The 25,487-nt window shown below is 39.2% G+C and overlaps 2 protein-coding genes across 4 annotated transcripts in view; one reads left to right on the top strand and one right to left on the bottom strand.

Annotated features, from left to right (window-relative positions):
• gstz1 (glutathione S-transferase zeta 1) overlaps window positions 1-25,487 on the bottom strand; it is a 54,993-nt gene that overhangs the window by 7,139 nt on the left and 22,367 nt on the right. Inside the window, exon 1 of one of the 3 annotated variants that reach the window (XM_084097426.1) lies at window positions 18,231-18,353. The exons of the other annotated variants lie outside the window; for them this stretch is intronic. The gene's annotated coding sequence lies outside the window, so the exon portion shown is untranslated. Of the gene's footprint in view, window positions 1-18,230; window positions 18,354-25,487 lie in introns of those variants that run through there. 3 annotated transcript variants of the gene reach the window in all.
• Window positions 281-20,126, top strand: aldh6a1 (aldehyde dehydrogenase 6 family, member A1). Its single transcript, XM_084097421.1, has 12 exons — window positions 281-456; window positions 1,066-1,110; window positions 2,558-2,632; window positions 3,392-3,553; window positions 3,800-3,878; window positions 5,894-6,196; window positions 6,298-6,419; window positions 8,527-8,716; window positions 12,249-12,430; window positions 14,680-14,859; window positions 18,268-18,366; window positions 19,485-20,126. The coding sequence occupies exons 1-12, from the start codon at window positions 418-420 to the stop codon at window positions 19,587-19,589; spliced, it is 1,581 nt and encodes a 526-aa protein (XP_083953547.1). The 5' UTR covers window positions 281-417; the 3' UTR covers window positions 19,590-20,126.

The raw sequence follows: 25,487 nt of genomic DNA on the forward strand, positions 1-25,487 counted from the left end.
CATCGAGCAAAGTGGCGTGTAGTAAATAAAATGTATCAAAAATGAAGATTAAAAATAACGTAGTTAAAAAAATTGTCGAATCACGTAAATTTGTCACGTCTTTCTTTTATGCAATTAACTGACAGGTTTAATACCCTATCACTTTCTAGTCAACAGAGCTCTAGCCTCAACAAACGCGCACTGCTATTGGTGCATCATCTTTTATGTCTAACCAATAGATTTTATGAATTTAGGGGGAGTATTTGGATTCGGCATATAATTGGCTATTTGAAGACTATGTCCCGCCCATTCTTAAAGTGACAGTAGGAAAGGCGATTCCCCTGCAGGCTGCAGGTCTCGGCGGTGCACGACACGTCCTCTGGCGGGGGTTGAACGCACATTGGGGGGTGAATACAACATTAATCTACGAATTCCATCATGGCAGCGACCTTAGTGCGTTCCCTTGTAAAGAAGAGGGTAAGAAACACAAAAAGCATTGCATTTTTTTTAACAACCATGCAAGTAGTATGAGTTTGACGTAACGCAACATCAACTTAGCGGTCAAACACCACGAGCAGACACTTTGTAGCCACCCTGAAAGCAGTTCTATATATAATGCACTAAAAATGGCAAGAAGTTTGTCGCCTAATCGCCACAAAGTTATGACCTTTATTCCTATCAAATAATATAATTTCGCAACAGTTCACTTGGTCATTTGTGCATATGCACAAAGTTCATATGTATGCGCCAAGTGCTACTCGTGTTATCACAGTTCTAGAAAGCATTTGACTTCATGCATTAATCCTTGTTTAAGTTTGAGCTACAGTGAGTCTAAATCAATCATATTTGCTGCAGTCAGAAAAGCAGCTTCTCTGTATTTAAAGAAATATATTTAAAAGCTTAAAAGCTACATAACCCATTCGTTTTATTTCAATGCTGATCTGTGCTTTCTATGAATCAGGTTACGTGTAAGAGAGGTGCACTGCAGTTTTACTGTATATGAGGTTTAATATACTGACTGACATTATCAAATGAAGTTATCTTCCCAGAGACAATAGTGTAAATTAATGAAATACTATTCTGCAGGTTCCTCTTCAGGTGGGACGCATGTGCTACTCCTCCTCCTCTGTGGTAAGTTCATTGGGTATGTGAGCACATATCTGTGCAAAGGGGCTCAAAAGAAACAAGTGGATTAATAGAACATTTGTCTAATATGTCAAATGCATTGCAGTCTAACAAGTAGCGACCATGAGAGCCAAGCAGGCAATTTGATTATGGAAATATTGCTCATATATCTTATCGTTCTAGGTCTTCAACCTATAGTAGTGTTTGATAAGCCTTTAACCTGTAGACAATGTAAACTTTGCCTCATCATTTAGAAGACCACCTCACTTGTACTGAACCTTGTACTAACGAACACTCTGTACGACTCAGATCTGACAGTGACTTGAGAAATCAGTCTTTCATTCTAGACTTTTATTTCCCTCTATTGAGAGGAATAACACTAAATATTATGTGTAAAGGCTGGAATACACTACAGTACGCTCTTAAAAATAATGTTTCCAAAAGGGTATTTTATTGCTATGCAATAGAAGAAGAAAAAAATTAGTGTAAAGAACATTTAAAAAAAATCTAAAGACATTTTTTTTTGCCACTATAAAGAACATTTTGTTTTTGTGGATGTCAGTGCCAATAAAGAACCTTTATTTTTAAGAGTGTAGATGACGTAAAAAAAAGATTTTAAAACACTAGGCATCATACAGTTGCTGTAAATGATTACAGAGAAAAACTGGACAACTGAGGATCACACACTCCAGACTTTGAAGACGTTCATAACAAACCCATGCAGAAACATGCGTTTCGTTGCTTGGAGATGCATGACAAATGAAAACAATACATTCTAACATCAGCTTCAAATATCAAAATGTTTGATATCCTTTGCTGGATGGAATCATAGTCTGAAGTTATAAAGTCGAAGTCTGAGCGATTACCCGTGAAATCATTTAACTCAGATCTGTAGACTGACTCTGACTTTCAGCAACTAGCATCAAGTCCTCCAGACTGTAAATAAATCAGGGCAGAAATTAGTTACACTTTATTTCGATGGTCCACTTTAGACATTCTACTAATGAAAGTAATTTGCAACTACATGTCAGCTAACTCTAATTAGAGTATTAGTATACTGTTAGGTTTGGGTTAGTAGAATATGTAGTTGCAAAGTTATTTATAGTGAGTGTAATGTCTGTTGGGGAGCATCAAAATAAAGTGTTAGCAGACATTAAGCAGACAGTCTACTAATACTCTAATGACTGCTAGATGACATGTAGTTGCAAAGTTACTGATAGTTTGTATGTCTAAAGTGGTCCATCGAAATAGTGTTACCCAAAAATGAGTCAAAAGTCATGTAGTGTATTCCAGCCTTAAGCTATTTTCTCGTCTCTCACTTAAAAAAACAAAACAAGCAAAACATACTAGTGTTGCTGCATCAAACCATTATTTTTATAACTATGTTTTTGTTTTTATAAGTTGTGTTTTATGTTTGCTTTTTACACATACTTTTCTCTGTGTCCTTCCTCAGCCTACCACCAAGTTGTTCATTGATGGAAAATTTGTAGAATCCAAGAGTCCAGAATGGTTGGACATTCACAATCCTGTAAGTTCATACTGTACTAACAGAGACGTCTAATGATTTTGCTGAATTTACACTGGAAGAGATAATGTACTACACCAGTTTAACGGATTACATTCTTCGAACACACTTAGGCCAAGTTAAAACCTATTAGATTAATGTGTTTTAATCACATGTGGCTAAACTACACTGCACCTGCACTACTTACTCATACCAGCGGTCAGTATATACTACAGATTCACTGATATTGTTTGGTGTTTTCATGGTTTTGAAAAGTATTAACTGAGTATTACCACAATTTGGCTTGAGCTTTGGTCTAATCTGCTTTACACAGTAGTAAACAGATGCTAATAACAATTGCTTTTTTGCATTTACACTCTATATTCTAGAAACTCTGAATAATATCTCATTAGAGCAGGTTTTTTAGATCTAATTCTTGTATAATTCGATTGCTATTGTAGATTTAAAAACACAAGTACAAACATAGTCTGACTTCACAACATACATTATGAAATTATAAAGAAAATGAATAAAGAAAAATAAAACTAAAAAATAACACTAAATAGTACATTTTTAGTCTTCACTATGAATGAGTGAATCTCGTGTTACAAAATAATAGTTGTTTTTCGGTGTTATTTTAATGTTTGTAACAGCAAGAAAGCACAACCTTTAACCAAGCAGAATGACCTACTGTATCAGCACTTTGCAGAAAAATGGGCACAAGTCATTATTTACAGATGCAATGTCTCCGAGATTGAATTATAATGCTCGTGCTCTCCTCAGGCCACCAACGAGGTCATTGGTCGAGTGCCTAAGGCCACACAAGAGGAGATGTTGGCCGCCGCGGACTCGTGCTCACGGGCGTACCATACCTGGTCCGAAACGTCCATCCTGGCCCGCCAGCAGCTCTTCCTTCGCTATCAGCAGCTCATTAAAGACAATATTGTAAGTGATTGCTGCTCATCCTCAACCCCTTTGTTTTGATTTCCAGTTCTGTTTTCAGTAACTGGATTATAGTTTAATTGAATTATGCAAATGGTTACTGATAGTGACAATTGATAGTCCTTTATTGATTTGTAATGTGAATAATTGAAATATAGAGCTTTGAAGGGGGGTATTGTGATTATTATTTTGATTAATCGTTCTGCCCTACTGCTAAATGTATAATATGTGATTTGATTTGTGTTTCAGAAAGAGCTGGCCAAGTTGATAACCCTGGAGCAGGGTAAAACCCTGGCTGATGCTGAGGGCGATGTGTTCAGAGGACTGCGTGAGTCTCTTGTGACAATTCTTGAGTAAAATCTCTGTTTGCTAATTCCTGTCTGAATGTTTTAGTTAAGTCTGTAGAACATTAAAAGGCATATTGGGTGTTATTTTCAACCTAATGACCATACCGCAGCCACTACAGACAATCATTTTGACTCATCCTTTATGATATGTTTAGCAAACATGATGCGTTTACAGTAAACAGCCTTATGAAGGAGGCTTAAGCACTGCAAATGTGTGATGGAATACACTGTGAGTGTGTCCAGATATGTCCAGGCTTGTTATTTTTGCGGATCCTAATTGTCAATAGCTGTTTCCATCCACCTATTTTTATGCGCATTTTGGGATATTGCATAAAAAAATGCTGGATGAAAACGCAAAATGCGCTAAACATCAAAAAATGTTTTGTTTTTACACCACATGGTACAAGTCGTATTTCTCAGAAAATGACGAGTTTACACATTGTGAATAAGTTCTACAAGCACGTGAAGGCTTTTTACAGTTACGATTTACAACATGGTGTGAATGCACATCTAGCTCCAACAACCCTAATGAAACACACCTGAACCCAGCTAATCAAGGTCTTCAGGATTTATCAGAAACTTTGTTTTGGAGCTGGTTGAAGATTCTCTCTGCAAGATGATAGGGATATTAGGAATTATATTCGTAATACATAAGAAGTTTCCCTGTCTAACAAAGCACTCCCAACTCAAAGGACAATTAATACTTTATTTTTGGATAAGGCATAAGATAATTCTTAAAATAAGCATAATTGTTTGCTGACCCCAAACCTTTTGAACGATAGTGTAAGCTTCTCATTTCTGCTTCTAAACCTTCCTGATGTTTGCATGCTAAGCTTCCATCATAAATACATTTACTATAAAGATGTTTCCTTTTCTGTTATACACACTGAGAAATAAAACCAACATATCACATGACATAATAGTCATAATGTTGAAAAAAACTGTGATATTCCATTTTTAGTAGGGCTGGGTGAAAATATCGATTTCTCCATTTTAATCGATTCTCATTTTTACGAACCAATTTCGATTCTTAAATCCCAAGAATCGATTAGGCTAGTCATCCTGTTTTCAGTTGATGAATGAATGGAACATTGTAGCGCATCCCATCAAATAAATCACAATAATCTTTGTGCTTTGTTACTATTGATATGAAACAAAGTCTCAGATTTCAAATTACGTCCATTTTCTTACGAAATTTAAAAACATAAATACTATTTTGGCGCTGTGGCGTGAGATCGCTCTGCCTCAGCTCTAGAGAAGCACATGATCTTCTCTTCTGCCTTAATAACACCAGTTACAGTGCGAAATAAACATGAATGAGCATCTGAAAGTGTGTTAAAAGGTAGAGTACAACTTATCGAAATCCATATCATGTCACATGGAATCGCTCAGTGTTTCAACCGTGGAAAGACGTCAGTAAACAATGTCATGTAACGTCACATTTACCTCAGAAAAACCATATCCAGTGACCATAAACTCATTAGTCAGCTAGAAAAATTAACTCTAGAGAGGAGCATTTTGCTAAATATATGCACCATATTACATATTCATTATAATTTTTAATGTTCTTCAATATTTAATGCATGTTTGAGTAAATCTGGCAAGTTTTTATGACAGCCACCATTTAAATGTTTATATTTCATTTAACTTTATTATTATGAAAATAAATAAGTTTAATTTAAGTGTTTGTATACAAATCAGTTATTTTTTACCTTCAGTATTATAGAAGGCTACAACTGACTCCCAGAGTTTACAGCATTAGTTTAGAGATTTGTTTTCCTTGAGAAAATTTGCCATGTATTATACCTGATATCCAAAATAATCAATATTGAATCGCATCGAATCAGAATCAAAATCGAATCGAATTGCAAGCTTGTGTAAAATTTGTGTCAATACCCAGCCCTAATTTTTAGTGCTGTAGATGAGGTGTTGTTGGCTGTTTGCACATTTTGTTTGTGTGCCTTCACATTATTTACTCTATTTGTTGATCTTGCAGAGGTGGTGGAGCACACCTGTAGTATCACATCTCTTATGCTGGGTGAGACCCTCCCCTCTATCACTAAAGACATGGACACGTACACATATCGCTTGCCCATTGGCGTATGTGCCGGTATCGCCCCCTTCAATTTCCCTGCCATGATTCCTCTGTGGATGTTCCCAATGGGCATGGTGTGCGGGAACACCTATTTAATGAAGCCCTCAGAGAGAGTGCCTGGCTGCACCATGTTGCTGGCCAAACTGCTGCAGGACGCCGGCGCTCCAGATGGGACGTTAAACATAATCCACGGACAGCATGACGGTACAGAAAACTGCGCAGAAGGATTACAATTTGGCCGCATTATGATCTAGATTATGTGTGCAGATAACTAAATTATTTATTTTTTTCATGTGTTTTTATAGCTGTGAACTTCATCTGTGACCATCCCGCCATCAAAGCCATCAGTTTCGTCGGCTCCAACCAGGCTGGCGAGTACATCTATGAGAGAGGCTCCAAAAATGGCAAGAGAGTGCAGAGCAACATGGTTGGTTTTGAAGTTAATGCATTTCACAGAAAACCATATTGCATGTGACAGTTCATTTACGAACAACAAAACCATACTCAAGCATCCTCTCCAAAAGTCTTAACTTCTTTAAAGAGGCATTCAGTAGTTCTTTAGCTAGCATTAGGTTCTTTGAATTCATTGGTTTTATGTTAAATTACACAAGCTATGTTTCCATCATCCTATTTTTATGCGGATTTTGGGATATCGCATCAAAAATGCTGAATGGAAACGCCACGATGCACATAAAAATAGGATACTTTTTTTTTTTTTTCGATAAGAAGACGTGTGTAAACTATGATGGAAACACATTTACTAAATAAATCCCTCAATGCGCAACAAAAAAAATAGCGTGACTTTGCCTCAACAGTGGATGTGATTGGATAACTGGACTAACCAGCGGATCAGTTTTATTGTACAGCATCTCACGTGTTGATTTGATCATTCTGAAATTCCTGAGCCAAAGTCTGTCATCAGAATGATTTGGGTTAATTCTCTCCCAAAAGCGTCTGGATTCCCAAACACCAGCATCCGAACGCAAGATAACATGACAGCGACTATTGCATTTCGTTTGCACGCTCTGAGCCATTTATGATGATGGAGGAAAATAGAGCCAGTATCTTCACCGATTGCAGCAACGTTCATTTTTATTACAGATATTTTGCACCAGTTTCCCAGAAAGTGATGATTTTGTTCTCTTGAACGCACGGTGCGGAAATGTTTTATTCCAAACTGCTGAATGCATCTTTAAAAGGAATAAATAATGAATGAATTAATGAATTTAATTCAATCCATGTTGTTTCAAATCCATATTACTTAGTTCCAGGGAATATGAAATGTGAGGTTTTTTTAAAGAATATCCTGGTCGAAACTTTCCAATATGATGAAAGTGAATGAACAAATATTTTGTTGAAAAATAAATTATTCACATCCTATCCGTTCTCTGTCTTTATCGGTCTAAATCAGGGATGGGCAACTTCAGTCCAGGAGGGCCACTGTCCTGCAGAGTTTAGCTAAAATCAAACAAACCTGAACAAGCTAATCAAGGGCTGTGCTCGAAATCATCCCCTATACCCTCATTCACTATTCCCTACATTACTCCACTAATATAGTCCACTTGAGGGAGGAAATTAATGAGAGCACTCGATAACGTCCATTTGCAGTTTCGGACACCACAACAAATGGCTGTCCCCTTAAATAGTGCCCTATTAAGGGTATAGGGGGCGATTTCGGACACAGCTGAAAGCTGTAGGCTAAACTCTGCCGGACCGAAGTTGCCCATCCCTGGTCTAAATGATCGGTTGGTTCCATTGGAGAAGAATTTGTCAGTCAATAACAACTTGGAATACATTGCAGTGCATGAAGCCGTATGGACCATTTTTTTGTTGTATCGTTATGGTGTCTTTGCACCCTTTTTGAAGCTTGATAGCTTTCATATGCGCTTTCATTATATAGAAAAGAGTGGCCAGGATTCTTCCATTAAAAGAAGGGGAGGGGAGTAATTGACTAAAAGCAGTGATGCAACCTTCACGAGCAGCTGTATCTCAGCACAACCGTAATGGCCAGATGATGGCAGCATTTGGTTACAAATGAATCTTCACCATTCTGGTTCATTCCTAACCTCTAGAATGAGGCTGCAATTTTAGTCTGACTCAAAATTTGGGAAGGAAATTTTAGATTACCCCTTTTTCAGACTTTATTGCTTTGACAATTCGCATGACTGACTCACAGATGATGCACAGCAGTGAATTAAGTTAAACTGTAGAAATGTATAAGTTAGCAGTTTACAGATGCCTTGGATTTATCACTGCAGATACACTTCCTTTTTTGAAACCCTATAACAATCCCCTCCACTACCACAATCCTTTTCATTTCTTTGCAGTTTTGCAAATGAACTTGAATTTTACATTTCTTATGCCAGATGTTGTTTACCAGATGTTGAATCTTATGCCAATCTAAAGCTATTCAAGATGGTAAACAGTGTTTTTTTTGCATTTTTCCCTCACTTGTACTTCGCCCATTTCCAATTGTGCTAGTGCTAGAGTTTGTATTTTGATAAAGCTGTAGAGCTGCTTCTTCTGTCCACCAGGGGGCAAAGAATCACGGTGTGGTGATGCCTGATGCCAACAAAGAGAACACACTCAACCAGTTGGTCGGTGCTGCTTTTGGAGCAGCAGGTCAGAGATGCATGGCACTTTCCACTGCAATCCTCATAGGAGAAGCCCAGAACTGGTTGCCTGAGCTGGTTGAACGTGCAAAGGGTCTCCGTGTCAATGCAGGTACTTGAGCTTTATTATATTCCTCAATTCTGATCCTGGTGTACCCCAGTATGTCTCACAAATCTGACACCCAATTTAGGCGTGGAGCACAGTGTCCTAATCAGACACAACACGATAAAGCCCAAAATGCACTCTGCTTGTCTGCATTCGGGAACAGTGCACATGATGTAATCATCATCAGCATAGTCCGCTGATGTTTGCACATGCTATTCGCATCCCGCCTGACAACTGCACTTGCAATAATTGAATACCACTAGGTTAGGTGAATGCACCTAATGTGTCCGTTTGCACGTGCAGTGGAATATACTATGAAAGTTTTGTTCGGTCTCTTTCTGGTGGAATGATCTTCCCAACCCTAGCCTGACAGCCGAATCCCTGACAATGCTCATCTCTTCCGTGAGCGCTTAACTGCATCCTGGAGAAAACAAGTTCTACTTCTATGCTTTTACTATTCTTTATTCCTTCCTTATTCTAGCTTTTACTATTCTGAACAAAACTTCGTTTTACTAGCATTTCTCATGTTTATTGCCCCTTTAAGATGAATCACTTGTTGTATTCCTCATTTGTAAGCCGCTTTGGATAACGGTGTCTGTTAAAATGAATGTAAATGTGAAAGATTTGCATGTTCAACTGTGTGTGAGAAGGAGCAGAATGCGGAAAAAAACCCCGAAATGGACAAAAGGATTGTCAATCTAGGCTTTGTCACTTATAATTTTGGACCAATGAGATTTTGTTGCAAACATTAAATTTGTTCTGATTGGCTGTGGTTCTGTTGGGTCCCATAATATAATATTTTAAAGGTTTTGTTTTGTTTTTTCATGCCAGTTAGAATACATGATAATGAATATTGACCAATTGACCCTTCGCTAAGCCACGCCCGAAAACCGCCACAGGCCAATCGTGGCTTAGCAACCGTAACTAGGCGCGGGAGGTCTGGCAAGCTTTCGAGCGAGAGGGAAATATGCCGCTTTGTGCGTATGGATTGTGCAAATCTGATACCCGGTATCCTAAAAGTTTGGACGGGGTGGTGGATTTTGTTCCCTTCCCAAAACCTAAAACCCAAGGGGAGAAATGCCGGGCGTCATCTTCATTTATATAGCGCTTTTAACAATGTAGATTGTTCTAAAGCAGCTTTACATTGATAATAGGAAATTGAAAGTAAAGTGTTTTGGCTTTATAGCAGCTCTAGAATAAAGTTATTGTCCAGCTCGTGGATCAAGCAGTGTGATCAAGACGGAGGCAAGACGGAGGCTCACTGACATAATTTAACGTTACTTAAAAATATAGTTCAGCATTTTGTTAATCGACGGCCAAACTAGTAACGTTACCCCAATCAGATCGCGACTCTCCCGGTGTTAGTTCTAGTAAAAGTAAAAGGTAGTTAGTAAAAGGAGGGAACAACACGGGGCTTGCCGGAGATCTCCAAGGAAAAGGTTGGTATGCAAACTTAATCAGTTCATAACAGTAAGTTAGTCCGACGTGTGAGCAGTAGCGTTAGCCTGGCGCGCTAAAAATACAAGCGGGAGAATGTTATCATTGCAAAGTGGTCAGGCTAATGTCGTGTGTTTATTCCACAATACATATGGATAAGCTGTTTGTTTTATAAATATTAGAATATTTTAAAATTTCAGTTACCCTGCTGGGCATGCACATAGCTGTTCCTCAAATTTGTGCGTTTCCCATTTGAATGGTCGGCTGCTGCTTGCGCTTGGACCTAACGCTTTAACTACAATTTTGATGAAATTATTCTCTAATCGTTTGCATATTATGTCGTGGATATAGCCCTCGAATGCATACTGCAGTACTGCACTCTCATATTTTCACCTGTTCGGCAAAAATGACTAATTATCTCCTTGGGAATGTCTGAAACCAGTGCATTCATACTGTAATAGACGTGCCAGGCGCAAAAGCTTGACAGGCGTAGCAACAGTAACTAAGGAGGGCGGGGCTTAGCGAAGGGTCAATTCCGTTTTTTGCGTTTCCAGTCAGGTTTACAGGTGTAAACGGGGTCTAAAAACATTTTAAGCTTGTCCACTTTCGACCACTTCCAGAGGTAGTCGAAAACTCATTCGACCGGATTGCTTTCATATTGTAAACGCTCATGTGGTCGAATGTGTTTCGAATGTGTGGCTGATGTGAACAGCCACAAAAGATGCCTACTCTCTGCCTACTGACCTTATGCGTAAACATTATGGGAAGCGCGCTAGCCAGACGGGATTTAAACTTTGTCGGCTGAAGGCCCAAATTTGGTTTGAAGATGAAAAACATACCAAGCACAATGTTCTCTCATCATTCCTGATTTCTAACACACACTCATAGCGTTCAGCATCGTCTTGCGGCTGTCAGAGCAGAAACGAAAATAAATTGCATGAGCTTATTGCGCCCATTAGATCGAAAGATCTTAAAAAGCCCATTCATTTACCCGCCCATAGACCCTCTCCTTGAAGAAATCAGGACAGAAGTGGTTGAAAGTGGACAAAAGACGGATTTAAACACCAGTTGTAAACGGGTATGTGTCTCCCTCGTCTACTTGTGATCCGATCAACCAAAGCATATCTTAATACCAGGTGTAAACGGGGCCTATGATAGACCGTACCATAAATGTCACCTTAGAATATTTTTTCCTGATATTTATTGAATAAAGTCTCTCTTCCACAGTTTCACTGTTTTTTTTTTTCTCTGAATTTTTTGCTCTATCCCTCTTTTTTAGTCTTTTTGTAGACCACCCATGCCTTCATGACCACACCTCTCCCTGAGCAACTTAAAACATGTTCAGCTCACCCAGAGGAGAGACGCACTATTTTTCTTGGTCATGCCACAAAGATGAAGCACATTTTGTGGTATAAAGGGGACCAGAAATTAGTATGGGCCGATCAAATGTTTGAAAAAAAGTTTTGTAATCAGAGGAACTAAACCGCAGCAGCTATTCTGAAACCTTAAAACAGCCCTCTAAGACAAATGGCCTTAGGGTATCTAAAATTGTGTGTGTGGCTGTGTGTTTATTCATATGTGTGTGCATGTATGCGTGTGCAAGTGCATTTGGATATGTCAGTGTTTGCCAGTCCCTTTGGTTATAACCCAGTAAAAAAGGGCAAATTAAAGGAAAGTCATCCTCTTCATCCATCTATTCAGCGAAAATCAACAAAACGACACAGAAACCCTTTCTCCAGCATTATGGATGTCTAAACTTCTGGTTAACCAAGTAAATTGTTGTTTGGAAGGGAAACCGCAACATTTTCTGCAAACTATCCACCTAAATCATCTTCACTACAGTAATGATTCAGCAAATGAGTGCATCTCGGTTGTGCGCTGAATTGTTAACATATGAATTCACACGGTTTTGTGGTCATCAGATTTCTGCTCATTCATTATGTAATGAATAGTGTGTTCATTCAGCTTTCGTTTCAAAGTGCCACATGTGATGACAGTTAAAACTAAAAACATGTTAACAAAAATCTAATTATTATCAGATATGGCTGTGGTTTGGGTATGTTTTGCAAAAAAACATACTGTAAGGTTTCTATTCTGTAAGGTGACCAGCCCGGAGCTGATGTGGGACCTCTCATCTCGCCTCAGGCCAAAGAGCGAGTGAACAGCCTTATTCAGAGTGGTGTGGATGAGGGCGCCAAGTTGCTGCTTGATGGCAGGAATGTGAAGGTCAAGGGTTACGAAAACGGAAACTTCGTAGGACCAACCATCATTAGCAATGTTACGGTAAGAACCACTATTTGCGCATGTTCATCCCACTTATTCATGTTGCTCCAAACCTGTATGCCTTTCTTCTTTGGAACATAAAAGAAGATATTGTGCAGAATGTTTTGGTGTTTTTTTTTATATTTACAATGAAAGTTAATGGGGTTTAGAGTCGTTTTGGACCTCATTAGCCACGTTTCCACTGTCGGTCCAGTGCGAGCCAGGGCTTTAAACGGGTGTTGTATCTAATAGCCTCGAGCCAGTAGCACCGGGCCCAAAATCTGCTGCTTTTCCACTGTCGGGCCAGAAGCCCCACAGCGCTTCACTAAAACATGCCCGTAACACGCCACTCTGGAACTACGTCACACTAACCCATCTTTTCACCTAAAAATGGAAGTTTTATCAGAAAACTAATCAGAAAGAAATCACTGGAAACAGCGTATCGCAAAAACGAACATGATAAAAGCGTTTGCTGGCATTTTTGTTGTTTACTTGAATATTTAAAATCCAAGCATTGATGTTTTACCACAGGTTTACAATAAAAAGTGATACGATGATCATAATCAATTAAATTTGTCAAAATTGCATATTAGTCACACAGAAATAAATTACCGTTAGGTCTATTTCACAAAAGAAAGAGGACACATATGATAGTTCGGTATAAAGAGACGAGACGTAGGCTACTGACAGATAAAATTAAAACATGATTGTGATAGCCATTATGATTTGTCTGATTTCTTCAAGTGTTCGCTATGTTTACTATGGTAATGGTTATAGCGTGCACAGACTTTTGCATCGCGTATAAATATACAATGCGACGAGCAGGGCCAATAACCTTGAGCCACAAGGCCAAAATCAAGCTGTGTTATCCACTGTCAGGCCAGTAGCCCTGCAGCGCTACCCTAAAACCCGTCTTAACACGCCTCTGTAGAACAGCGTTACACAACCTCACCAATTCACCAGCATGGGGTAGCTAGCTGACTGAAAACTAGCTAGATCACAAAAAAATTAACATGACAAAAGAGTCCAGCATTGGTATTTGACCATTATTCACAATAAAAATGTTACATTGACAGTTATTTATTAATTTGTGCGCATTAATCATGTTGAATTATACTGCATTTATCGTTATTGCACATAAAAAGAGACACGTAATAGCCTACTTATACAGTTGACACTGCTTCCAATTATTTGTGATCAAAGGAATGCACAAAACTCTGTTAAGGCTTTTAAGTCCAAAGGCACGATTATAATCGTATATGCTTTGTCTAAGTTCTTCAAGCGGTCTCTGGTATTCCCCATGTTCATAGCTTTTGGCCCGGCAGTGGAAACGCAGCTATTGACTTTCATTATATGGGCAAAAACTGTTTGTAGCATGTAGGTGGTTAAATCCCTACTAAAGCCGCTTTCCGACCAAGTAGTTACAGGAACTTGGTTCTAGGAACTGTCCACTTCTAAACAGTTCTAAGAACTACTCTCCCCCAAACTCGGTTTTGCTGTTTGCGTTCGCACTGGCCAAGTGGCCATAGGAACTGGTAGGAGGGGTAAGGGAGTGACGCAAGCACGGTGACTTTTATTTTGACGGTGCGACGGACCTTTATTTTGGCGGCGCTGAGAACGCCAGAGCAAACAATGATTATCTGTGTTTATTAGTTAGCGATCTGTCTAACAGTACTGTTTAATATGTTATTAGATTGAACTGTTATAGAAAGTAGACAGTATATGAAAAAAAGGTTATTAGCCTATGCCGTGTGGTTGATGTCCAGTGTTGCTAGCTGGGCAGATAAACATAATCATGTTTGGCTTGGTCCCCTCAAAGTTGCGTTGGATTTTCTCTTCAGCATAAAGGTTTAGAGACCCATCTATCACTGTTTTCCATGTTTGTATAGTTAGTTTATGGAGTAAATATATAGGCTATAATCTGTGTGTTTACATTCTAGCCGTTTTAAAAATGGCAGGTGCTGGTGCTCCGCGTGCGTTCGGTCAATCAGCGAACACTAACGTCACGGGTAGTTCCTATAGTGCTGGTTTAGACCCTACTCTGAAGTAGGACCTAAATTAGTTCCTCCAAATGGAGTTCCTAGAACTAAAAACGTTCCCAGTTCGTGCGGTGCGAACACGCCGACATCCGGGTACTAAGTTTAGCCAATAGTTCTAGGAACTGTGAAAAGGTTCCTCCGGTCGGAAAGCGGCTTAAGTTAGAACATGTCAATAGGATGCAAAGGCTATGTAATGTTATACACCTGCTGTTTGTGCAACCTCAATTTCAGACTGACATGAAGTGCTACACAGAGGAGATATTTGGACCTGTATTGGTGGTTGTGGGGGCTGACAGCTTGGATGAAGCCATCAAAATGGTCAATAAGAACCCATATGGCAACGGAACTGCCATCTTCACCACCAACGGTGCCGCAGCACGTAAATACACCCATGAAGTTGATGTTGGTCAGGTGAGATCTCTTTCAATATTGACAATATTTCAATATTTCTTTCAATAATGGGTTTATAATACACATTGAGATGCATCAAACTGTCTCAATTGAATTGCAGCCTAAACACAAGAGATATCCCATTAAGAAACTGGATTGCAGCCTAAACACGAGAAATATCCCATTGTGAAACTCTGGTTTTAGAGTTTATGCTTATTGGGTTGAACTGGTTCTTTTTTGGACTGCAGGGAATGGGAATGCTTGTATTAATGCAATTGTGAGAAAAAGAATTGTGGTATATCAGTATCTAATTATATACACCCATCCCTACTAGTTATTCCACCATGATAGTGCCATTTAAACACTGTTGAAACAGTATCTGTGTGACCTGAGATGGGTGCATGCAAGAGTCAGAACTTTGAGAGACCTCTGGACGTCTGGAAAACTCCCTCCTTATAGACAGTGTAGACATGTTAATGTTCAGTTGTGTCGTATTGGGCACCTCCATATGTCAAGTAGACTCTTGACAAGACCATTGTAGGTAAAGAGTCCCAGGCACACACCTCTAGAGTCAATATTAGAATGTGAAGTAAATGAAATGTGTAAAATCCCCTTGGCGCCACTCCTCGACCGTTTCATATGCAAGTGTTGTCTCTTTAGCTGCCATAAGTAACACAAGGCCTTCTTTTAAAAATGTATGTAAAACCTTCCTGAACTTACCTTGTTTGCCACATATTTTAAAATGTACAAAATACAGCGGCTACCACAAAACATGCACACTACAAATAGTACACAGCAAATATGTGCTTTTTATTCAAACCAGCACTATGCCAAAATATTTAGCTGGTAGAGGTCTGAGTCTGAAATTAAACTCAAAAGGGATCCCTTGCAACCTGTTGATTATGCAAAAAACAGCCCCCTTTTACCCCGTTTGTTTGCCAGTGGCGAGCCGCTGTGCCGTGTGTTTGCGATTCACATGCTGGAGTACACGGCACGGGCCATGTGCTGAGCTGGCCTCTCAATCCCCTCACACAAGAACCTCCTTTTGCCTTTTTTTCTCTCCGTCCACTCCCTCACGAGTCACCTTCGGCCAGAAGGCTCAAATTGTGCAACCGCATTAAAAAAAAAACTCTGCCAGTTTCCAGCCTCACCCCATCCCAAAAACAAAATGTTTTGTTTAGTTATTCTCTGCATCCATTACTTTTCTCAGCTGGTACACAAACAAATGATTGTGGCTTTCAGTTGTGTGTCGACTGCCTCGTCAACTCTTTCAATAGAATGAGCTGATTGTTCCACACTTTCCATACACAGTTGTTGAAGCCCTACAGTAGCTTGTTCCCAAAGCAAAGATGTGCATGGGTGTTTCTTCAACTTCAGGCACTTTTATGTGTCAATAACCATTTAAAGTTCATCAATTATGAAACTAGTTAAATTCAGCTATAAGCAGCTCTACAGAAGACAGTAGTGTATTTATTCAGTGTTGATTCAGTTTAGTTCAATAAGTGTTGAGTTTGGAAAATTCATCAGTCGAATCAGCTATAATGCAACTCTGCAGAAAACAGTGGTTTCATTGTCCAGCTCAATTCAGTTCTAGTTTTGTTCTCATCCAGTATTGTCAGTGCAGTCAAATGGATAATGCAGTATGACTGAATACTATAAGGGTGTGTTCACACTTGGCATGTTTGGTTTGATTTCAACGAACCCTGGTGCAATTACTGTTAGTGCGGTTCATTTGAATAAGTCTGAACGCTGCCATCTGAACCCTGGTGCACCAAACAAGCAGACATCGCTGAAAAGATGGGTCTCGTCCGCTTCCAAACCAACTCTGATGCGGTTCGACTGAAATATGAACGCAACATGGACTAAAGACATGTAAACTAACCAAAAATAGGACATGATGTCACAAGATGTGACCCTAAAAAGGACAGAATGCTCAAGCATACATGTTTTTTCTCGTCATAGTCGGTACAGGCATCAGAACCGCGTCTCCTTGCAGCAGATCTTTGTTTGTGTGTGATGGAGGGATTCCTGCCACTTTTGACTCCTTTACACATTTTATAAGCTCTTCACGAGTTCTCAGCTGGTCAAAATACCATCATATGTCAGCTACGCACATACAACGAGTGCATTTAGCCCAGAACACAGTAAGTTCTGTCATGAAATATACATAATAAAAGCCAACCAATCAGGTTGTGAACATATCCCTATGTCTTTAGGTTCGGTGTTAAAATACCAATGTAAACGCTTTTTTTTTTTTCGTCCAGACCAAACGAACCAAGCAAACCGAACTACAAGTGTGAACATACCATAAGTGTTGTTTAAACCTCAACTAAGCAAGCCAGAGGTGACAGTGGCAAGGAACCCAAACTCCATCAGTTGACCGAAATGGAGAACAAAACCTTGGGAGAAACCAGGCTCAGTCAGGAGGAGGCTAGTTCTTCTCTGGCCAAATAAACAAACATGATGTGATTTATGATTCCAGGCTTCGTCACAAGTCAGATTGTGGATAGATATCGTCAAGCCATCATTAGGTGGGAGCTGTAGTCTGTCCGGCAGGGCTGCAGTTTTGCCTGTAGTGGACGAATAGCACATCAATGACTGCAGGCATGACGAAACTGCGTTGTGGTCCTAGCAGGTCCTGGCATGGCGGGTTTATAGCTGGCCATCTGGGTCTGTGCTGAGGAGTCTGTGATTGTGTGTATTCAGGATACAGAAAAAGGCTGGCTATGAAATTTGCGAAAAAAAGGAGTCGGCCATTTTGTTCCAAAAATGTAATTTCCATTACAGAAAGCTATTAAACTTTGAAAATTACACTGTGGAGGGAATTTACTTTACTTTTAGAAAAAATTACAATTCTTTGAAACAAGCATGTTAGACGTTAGCAGATTTTTAAGAAAGTTTAGGGTTCTTTTTACAATCCACAAGGCAGATATTCTCACAGTGGAAGAAACCCATGTCAGAAAAAAGAAACGAAATCCACTGGGATGATTATCCTGTTTTCGCTTGCTATCTAGTAAAGGTTAACACTACATTTAAACTGTAGTTATGTTAAACTCCTATTTCTGGACTTTAATTGCTACATTGACATTGAAGCGCAGTAGGCAAGCTCTTCAGTACACACTGGAAAGGTTGAAGCTACACTTGTATGGTGAGATTTCTAATTTTACATTGAGCAGGGAGACGAACGTGAAGAGGTAATGTATAGAATTTACAAACCGTCACTCCCACATGGTGTCTAGCGACGTGAGGAAAGCATACAGCTTTCTGCGGCAGACAAAAATGCATTTGCGTCTGACGGGTATGCTGTTGTCTTAACTGTCATCAGGGTGTGAGTGTGTCAGATATGTGAGATGCAGTGAACATGACTGCTCAAGAGGGCAAACACAGCTGACCTCTGAGACGTCTGTTAATATGCTGCTCCTCTTACAGATTGGAGTTAATGTACCAATCCCCGTCCCACTGCCCATGTTTTCATTCACCGGTTCCAGAGGCTCCTTCAGGGGGGACACAAACTTCTATGGAAAGCAAGTAAGTATTCATCACTGGATATATATACACTATATAAATATACACTGGATATATATTTCAAACACTTAAAGTCAAGTAAACAGCCTGTAATAAAATAATAATAATCAAACTACAAGCAATAGCACAAATAAAGACCATAGAGCAAAGATGCTAATTAAATAAACTGTGCTTTTCAGGTAGATCTAACAGTACTTGGATACAAATTAGGCAGATTAGGTACAGAAATTGAATCAAATGTAAAATAACTGCATAGTCTTCACTGTATAATTAAATAAAGATGCTTCCTTATTAAAGTTACAAAAGTTATTCAGTCAAAAGCATTGAATGATTTTTTTGTTTCTTTTGCAGTGAGTCTGTTGTATGATTAACATTAAACACAGGAATATTAGGCTGCTGTCACTTTAAGACAATGCATAGATGCAATATACTGATACTGTTACACATGCGTTTTCTTTCTCAACTGTTTACGTTTACTTAGGACATAACCAACTATGTTTACTAGGATATTTGCCAAGATGGGAATTTTAACATAATTTTGTGCGGAATTGTCTGTCAAGCGCAAGAAGACGTAAAAGAGAGCTTCGTATGTACAGTCCGAGTATAGCGTGTGAGTTATCTTTTGCGTCTTCTTGCGTTTAACCCCTTTAAATTAATCAGATGGTAGAAAAGTAGAACATTTGACAAGAAACAGTTTTTTAAATAAAACACAGAAAAGACTCATTTCAATTATACAAAATAAACAAAACAAAAAAATTGAGACATTGAGAAGAGACATTTGTTTCTGCCTTGATTGGTCACGTCATATCTTCCCCAGATGTCAAATGAACCATTTAAAATCTGTTCACATGTTGACATGGTCCATTTGGTTTACCATGTTTTGTCTCCAGAGTTTGGCTTTAAAATTTGTTTTGGTATAAAATTTCATCAGCTGTAGTTTGTCATAAAACTATGACTGACATGTTTTGACACAAGTGGTTTATTGCTTTCGCCAGCATACGTTTGCCAGCCACCTGCCATTTCTCATGTGATGTCATTGTCATTTTGGGAGGGTATTAAAAAGATGACTAATCTTGAGTCATTGTTTAGTCTTAAGTATTTTGGTATTCTTTCCATCACAGGGCATTCAGTTCTACACACAGATCAAAACTGTTACCTCACAGTGGAAGGCAGAAGATGCTACGCTGAAGTCCCCTGCCGTGACAATGCCAACAATGGGACGTTAAGTGTTGATCACCTGTATAAATTATGCCCTGCCCCCCAAAATCTTCAAAACCTCAAGTTTTAACTACTGAACATTGATATTTTCAAAATAAATTGACCTTTTCTCTGCTAAAATGTTCTATGTAGTTAAATAATTCCAAAAAATGTGATTTTTCTTTTTCTTCTTCCACTCTTTGATAATTAAAAAAAAAATCAAATAAATGTAGCTCATTTTGCTCTTTAATTGTATAAAACATCTTACATCTGTCAAATGGTTGGCAGTTTCTTACCCTGATATAGAAGAAGTTTCTATGTTTCATAAGAGAATGACTCCACATTCAACAGTAAATTTAGTTTGAGTGTTGACAAGCTGTATTAAGTCTACAAAAAAAGGTTAAGTGCTACAATATCTAATATCTGTAGCTAACTGGCTTTTCTGAACTGTTCAACTAGTATTATCTCTGGTTATGAATGTCTATATACATATGCAAAATTTGTGAACTGTTGATGAATAGAAGACTGTTTTAGGCTGTTTGCCTCAATAAAAAAAAGACAATGAATTTGTTCTTGTTGAAGTTATTTATTTTTAGTAGCACTTGCTAAGGTAAAGCCGGATGCACACTATGATTTATAATAGTCCTTTATGTTGCTTGTCAAACTGTACGAACATGATTCCTGCTGGATGCCATGTCACACTGTAGGATCTCAGTTGTCATAATGTCAGACTCTATGACATTCAAAAACGGACGCATGCAAGAAGACTCGTCCAGAGTTTTACATTATCAATCTGTGACGTGTTCAGTGACGTGAGCTTCTATGAGGATGCTTCAGATGTGTAGAAAGGAACCTTCAGTTAACATGCGGGAAAGAAATGGTGGCTAGCAAACAAAAACAGTCTCTTGCGTTCATTTTGATATTGGCCTTTCTTGAAAAGAAAACTGTATAAAATGAAGATGGTGGAGCATGTGGAGACACACTGCAGCATTGCACCTCAACTTCTGACACTGCCAGAATTTAGTTGGAGGTAAAATTTTATTGCAATGGCCATCAATCGGCTGTCTGCGAACATGCTAAACTAGTGATAAAAGACTTTGGCCTAGGATCATAGGAATCTGTTAGGATTCACCAAATTTGTCTCAGACAGCCAAAATCGTACAGTGTAAATCCGGCTTCAGTTTCACTACATATCCATAAGTATTAAATTTAACTTATGTACTTATTCAACTTTAAACTTGAAAAATTGGTGGAAAATCATCTGCAAATTAGGTGGGCAAATGAAGTCAGAGGTGATGAGTTGTGTTTCCTGGGTTATAGAGGTCTTATGATGCGATTCCTTAACATTCCGGTTTGGGAGACAGCACTCTGCAGCACGCCATTAATTATGGTGAACCAGCACAGGGAAGATGCAAAGCTGAGATAAATTACTCTAGATCTTCTTCTTACAGCTTGGCTGCTCTGTCTGCTAAACAACCAACCTCATATGGAGTAAATCTTGGAGATGCTTTGTAATTTGCATGGCGTCCTCTGGCATGCTAGTGTCTAACCCTGGCACCCTTGGAAAAAGCTGACAAAGCCAAGAGATGGGTTGGTTTCTTATGTGGTGGAAGAAAAAATGCAGAGACGACATAAAACATTTTTAACATTTATACACTACCTGGGTGTTACTATGAAGCTAATTCCACTGGATACTAAACGTTTGCTCCCAGTACGTACATTTCAAATGGCTGATCCTAAAGAAACATTTTACATTGTTTGCAACTTGATAAATAACTAAAGCATCAGTGACATGCTTTAATTGACCAAAGTCTAGCACAGCAGAGATGAAAATTCCAAACTGGTATGGCTTGCTTTCTTCTGTAAAATACACAAAGAGAGAAGATATTTTGAAAGTAGGGACCCTATTGAGGGTGTGCGTGAATAATGCCAGTTCTGGGTAAACTATCACTTTAAAAGTACATTTTTAAAAACTGAACCCGGTTATCTGAAGGTTACCACAAAGTAGTGTGATATAATCTGTAAATTATGCCTCTGCAAACTTAACCCACAGAGAACCAACCTAGAAAAGTAGTTCCAGCTCAACAACTTCATAGCTTAATAAAAAACATGTCTTGTACTAAATAATTCATGTAAGTGCTACTACGAGCACGAACTACGAGCTTCACATATCTGCTTTTAAACCATTTGTCCCACTGACCTGCTAAGCTTCCACAGCTACACAGTCCAGTATGACAGTAAATGCTTTTTCCGTTCATTTTTACAAGCTGAGGGATGAGTCAAAATTCTTTTCTTAGGTAATCATCAGCATGCCACAAATGCTGGCCACTGAATATTCTTTGGGTATGCCAGTGTCCGCAACACAAATGCGAGCATGATCTAATTGCGCTACCCTGCTTTCTCTAGATATCTACAAATAAGTTGAAAGCACAAAATGTGCATGTGAAGCTAAGTGGCATGTTCAAACTCAGCATGCAGATGTTTCTTGCGGTGAGTTATGTCAAGGCCAGTGCAGCCGTATTTTTACCCTTGACTCCTGGTTTTGTATAACTCCTCATCTATTTAGCTGAATGTACTGTCAAAGCCAATTTTGCATCATGTTGCCATCGCATTTACCCTGAAAAGAGAGGGGTACTTGAAGAGAACCCAACTCCGGGAGTTAAACTTACAAACGACTGTGATATGCATATTTTAAAAAGAGATTCCCAGGTAACACTTCTCATCAAGAAGCCTTGCTCTTTCAATTTTTATGTTTTCCATTAAACAATTGCATTGCATGTGGTACCACTAAGCTCCGTTTTCCCATGTCGGACCCAAACTTTGGAATGATCTCCTGCTTTCTATAAGGTCAGTAAAGTCACTACCGAAATTTAAGGCCATGTTCACTAGCAAGGACCACGCCACAACTATGTATAATTAGCTTTATGGAATGAAGACGGGTTGAAAGGGATGGGGGAAATGATGTTATGGTTCTCCGTCTGGCTGATCAGGGAGTCTAGTCCAGGGAGACTCAGAGTGGGGGCTTCGTCTCGGTAGGTAGTAAGCTGGGTTACTTGAAGACCCCCCTGGATGCAGCCTGTGGAAGTAAAACGGGGGATGTTAGAAATTGGGGGTGGGGGGATTGGGGTCGGGGGGAAGTGGGATGGATGGATGGATGAGTTGGAAGGGGAGGGCTGGGTAGGGTCGAGAAACTGAGACAAATGGTGCGGTGAAGGTGGGTTCAGTGTAAATATACAGACGGCGAACGAGCTGATTAGTTGAGGCGTGGCCTTGCTCCCGAACCTCAGTTAACTTGTTAACTACATTTAAAAGCACATCTGCTAAAATCTTCCTGGGCATCTTCATGATGGGTGTTTGATCATTATCTTGTCTGTTCTGTGCGTTTCCACATTTATTTTTTTATTTTTTTATTTCTTTCTTTCTCTGTACTCCTCTTATTTGTGTGTTTTATTGGTGATTGTGAAGCACCTTGGGCAACTGCTGTTGCATTAAATGTGCTATATAAATAAACAAATGAAATAGAATGAAACTAAGCTGACCGTTAATTTTGTCGTCTTCCCAAATGGCAGGTAGCTCCCTGGTCTACGTATAACTTTGCTGCCATGTAATCTTCATTTTTGTTTCTGAGTCTATATGCAAATGGTCTCCATCATCTTCGTTAGTTAGCCATGTTTATTTAAATCTTCATCTGAAATTGCACAGAGTAATATGTCTAAATTCACAGTATTTATATAACAGTAGACAAAAGGCACCTGGATGATTGTTTGCACTGAGATTCTGATATAAGTGTGTGCAATATAAGATATAAGATCAATATAAGATCTGATATAAGATATCCAGTGGACAATTTAATATCCCATAAGGCCACCTGAGAAGATTTGTGATTGGAAGTGACACAACGCAACCAACATTGATACTGCAGGTCACATGATAATGACAGTGTGACTAATGTAGTATTACGTTCATACTATACACATTTATACTACACAGCAGTCGAGACCCACCTCCAAGAAAGTTTTTGACATCTTCCTATTTAACACACTTACAAGCTTACTCAAAAGAAGTACCTACGATTTCAGACGGAGCCATATTCATCACTACGACACGCATCCTTTGTTCACACAGACACATTTTAGCAATGTATTATCACTAGGGTCTAAAGCTGTGATTGTATTTTCTGGTATTCCGGCTTTGCTTGTATTCACACTGAATAATTTCCAGCAATTTGCACCAAAAAAATCCAGGATTAAAACTCTGGCTGAATGCACTTGTGTTGAATCCTTAACACAATCACAAAATGCACACAGCTGGAAAAATATGTGGACTAGGAGTATTGTCAGTGGTTCTGCAAAATGTTGATGCGTAACAAACTGAAATGTAAGCACAGAAAATGATGGACTTGGACACACATGACTATATTTAAAGCTAATCTTAAGCAAGCTGTTTGTGAATAAAATTTCACCCTGTAAAAAAATATTTTCCACCAGCACCAGCTGCAGACAGCTCATTTGAGATGAGGTGCAATGACTGCCAGGACATTTTTGAATTGCTTAAAGTTTATCCTCCTCCTCATATAGTCACAAAATTGTCTACATTTATGGTAATCTCTAAAAATCCATGGTACCAAATTTTGCTATGCCTTTGCCAGGGTGTCTGCTCCTGAAGGGCCACCTTAGCTCCAGCCCTAATTAAACATAAATAAAACCTGAACCAGCTAAAATTGGTCCTCCAAGAGTGGGATTAGACACCCCTGTTCTAAGGTATATATACACCACTGTGTCTATGGCCCTGTTTACACCTGAAATTAAGATGAGTTTTAGTTGATCGGATCACAAGTAGACGAGGGAGACACATACCCGTTTCTTTTGTCCACTTTCAACCACTTCTGTCCTGATATCTTCGAGGGGAGGGTCTATAGGAGGCTAAATGTATGAGCTTTTTTTTCTCAGATCTTTCGATCTAATGGACAAAATAAGCTTGTGTAATTTACATAATAAACGAACACAGGGACGACAGAAAACAGAACGGAGAGCAGCAGCTTTCGTTTCTGCTCTGACAGCCGCTAGAACACACCGAACGCTATGAGTGTGTGTTAGAAATCAGGAATGGTGAGAGAACATTGTGCTTGGTACATTTTCATCTTCAAACTAATATTAGGTCGTGTTCGGACAAAGTTTAAATCCCGTCTCACTAGCAGCTTCAGTGTTCACGTGTTAGGTCAGTAAGCGGAGAGTAGATGGTCTTTAAGCTGTTTGAACGCATTCGAACACATGAGCGTTTACACTGCGAAAGCAATCCGGTCGAATGCCGGTTTCATCTACCTGTAGAAGTGGTCGAAAGTGGACAAGCTCAAAACATTTTAGACCCCATTTACACCTGTATTTAGCGCCGTCCACTTGTGATCCGATCAACAAAAAAACATCTTAATACCTGGTATAAACAAAATGTAAGTCTCTGATATTTCCACTGTTTTAACTACCTGCCAGTAATAGTTCTGATCATTTAGAAATGTAATGCACACCTCTCTGCAACCTTATGCATTTGCAGTTGTAATAGCAATACTTGCATTAGCAAGCAAACCATTTTAAATAACTTAGGTTGCATGGAAGCAGAATGTCTAGGCTCTTTCAAGTTCTGGGAACAAGTTTATAATAATATATTATATATTTTGGTTTGTGTGTAGGGTATTCATATCTCAGATCGAAGCGTGTGCTTGGTACCAGTGTGTCCACAATTACCATCTCCCACATTTGCATTTCCCAGCAAAAGGTCCAAGGGCAACAAAGGGATTAGAGAACTGTCGGCTTGGAAAGCAAGAGCTTGGGTAAGAGTGCCAAGCGCCAGGCCACAGAGACAGAAGACTGCCTCCTACTGTGGAGGTGAAGGGAAAAAGCTACCACAAGCAAAACAAATACACAGGACGGTGC

Source organism: Abramis brama, assembly GCF_963993115.1.
Source record: "Abramis brama genome assembly, chromosome: 21".
Classification (NCBI taxonomy): Eukaryota; Metazoa; Chordata; class Actinopteri; order Cypriniformes; family Leuciscidae; genus Abramis; species Abramis brama.

Coding starts and splice junctions, on each gene's coding strand:
- aldh6a1 (XM_084097421.1), top strand. CDS start 418: ATGGCAGCGACCTTAGTGCGTTCCCTTGTAAAGAAGAGG. Junction 1,111..2,557: donor GCTACTCCTCCTCCTCTGTG/GTAAGTTCATTG, acceptor GTCCTTCCTCAG/CCTACCACCAAGTTGTTCAT. Junction 8,717..12,248: donor GGGTCTCCGTGTCAATGCAG/GTACTTGAGCTT, acceptor CTATTCTGTAAG/GTGACCAGCCCGGAGCTGAT.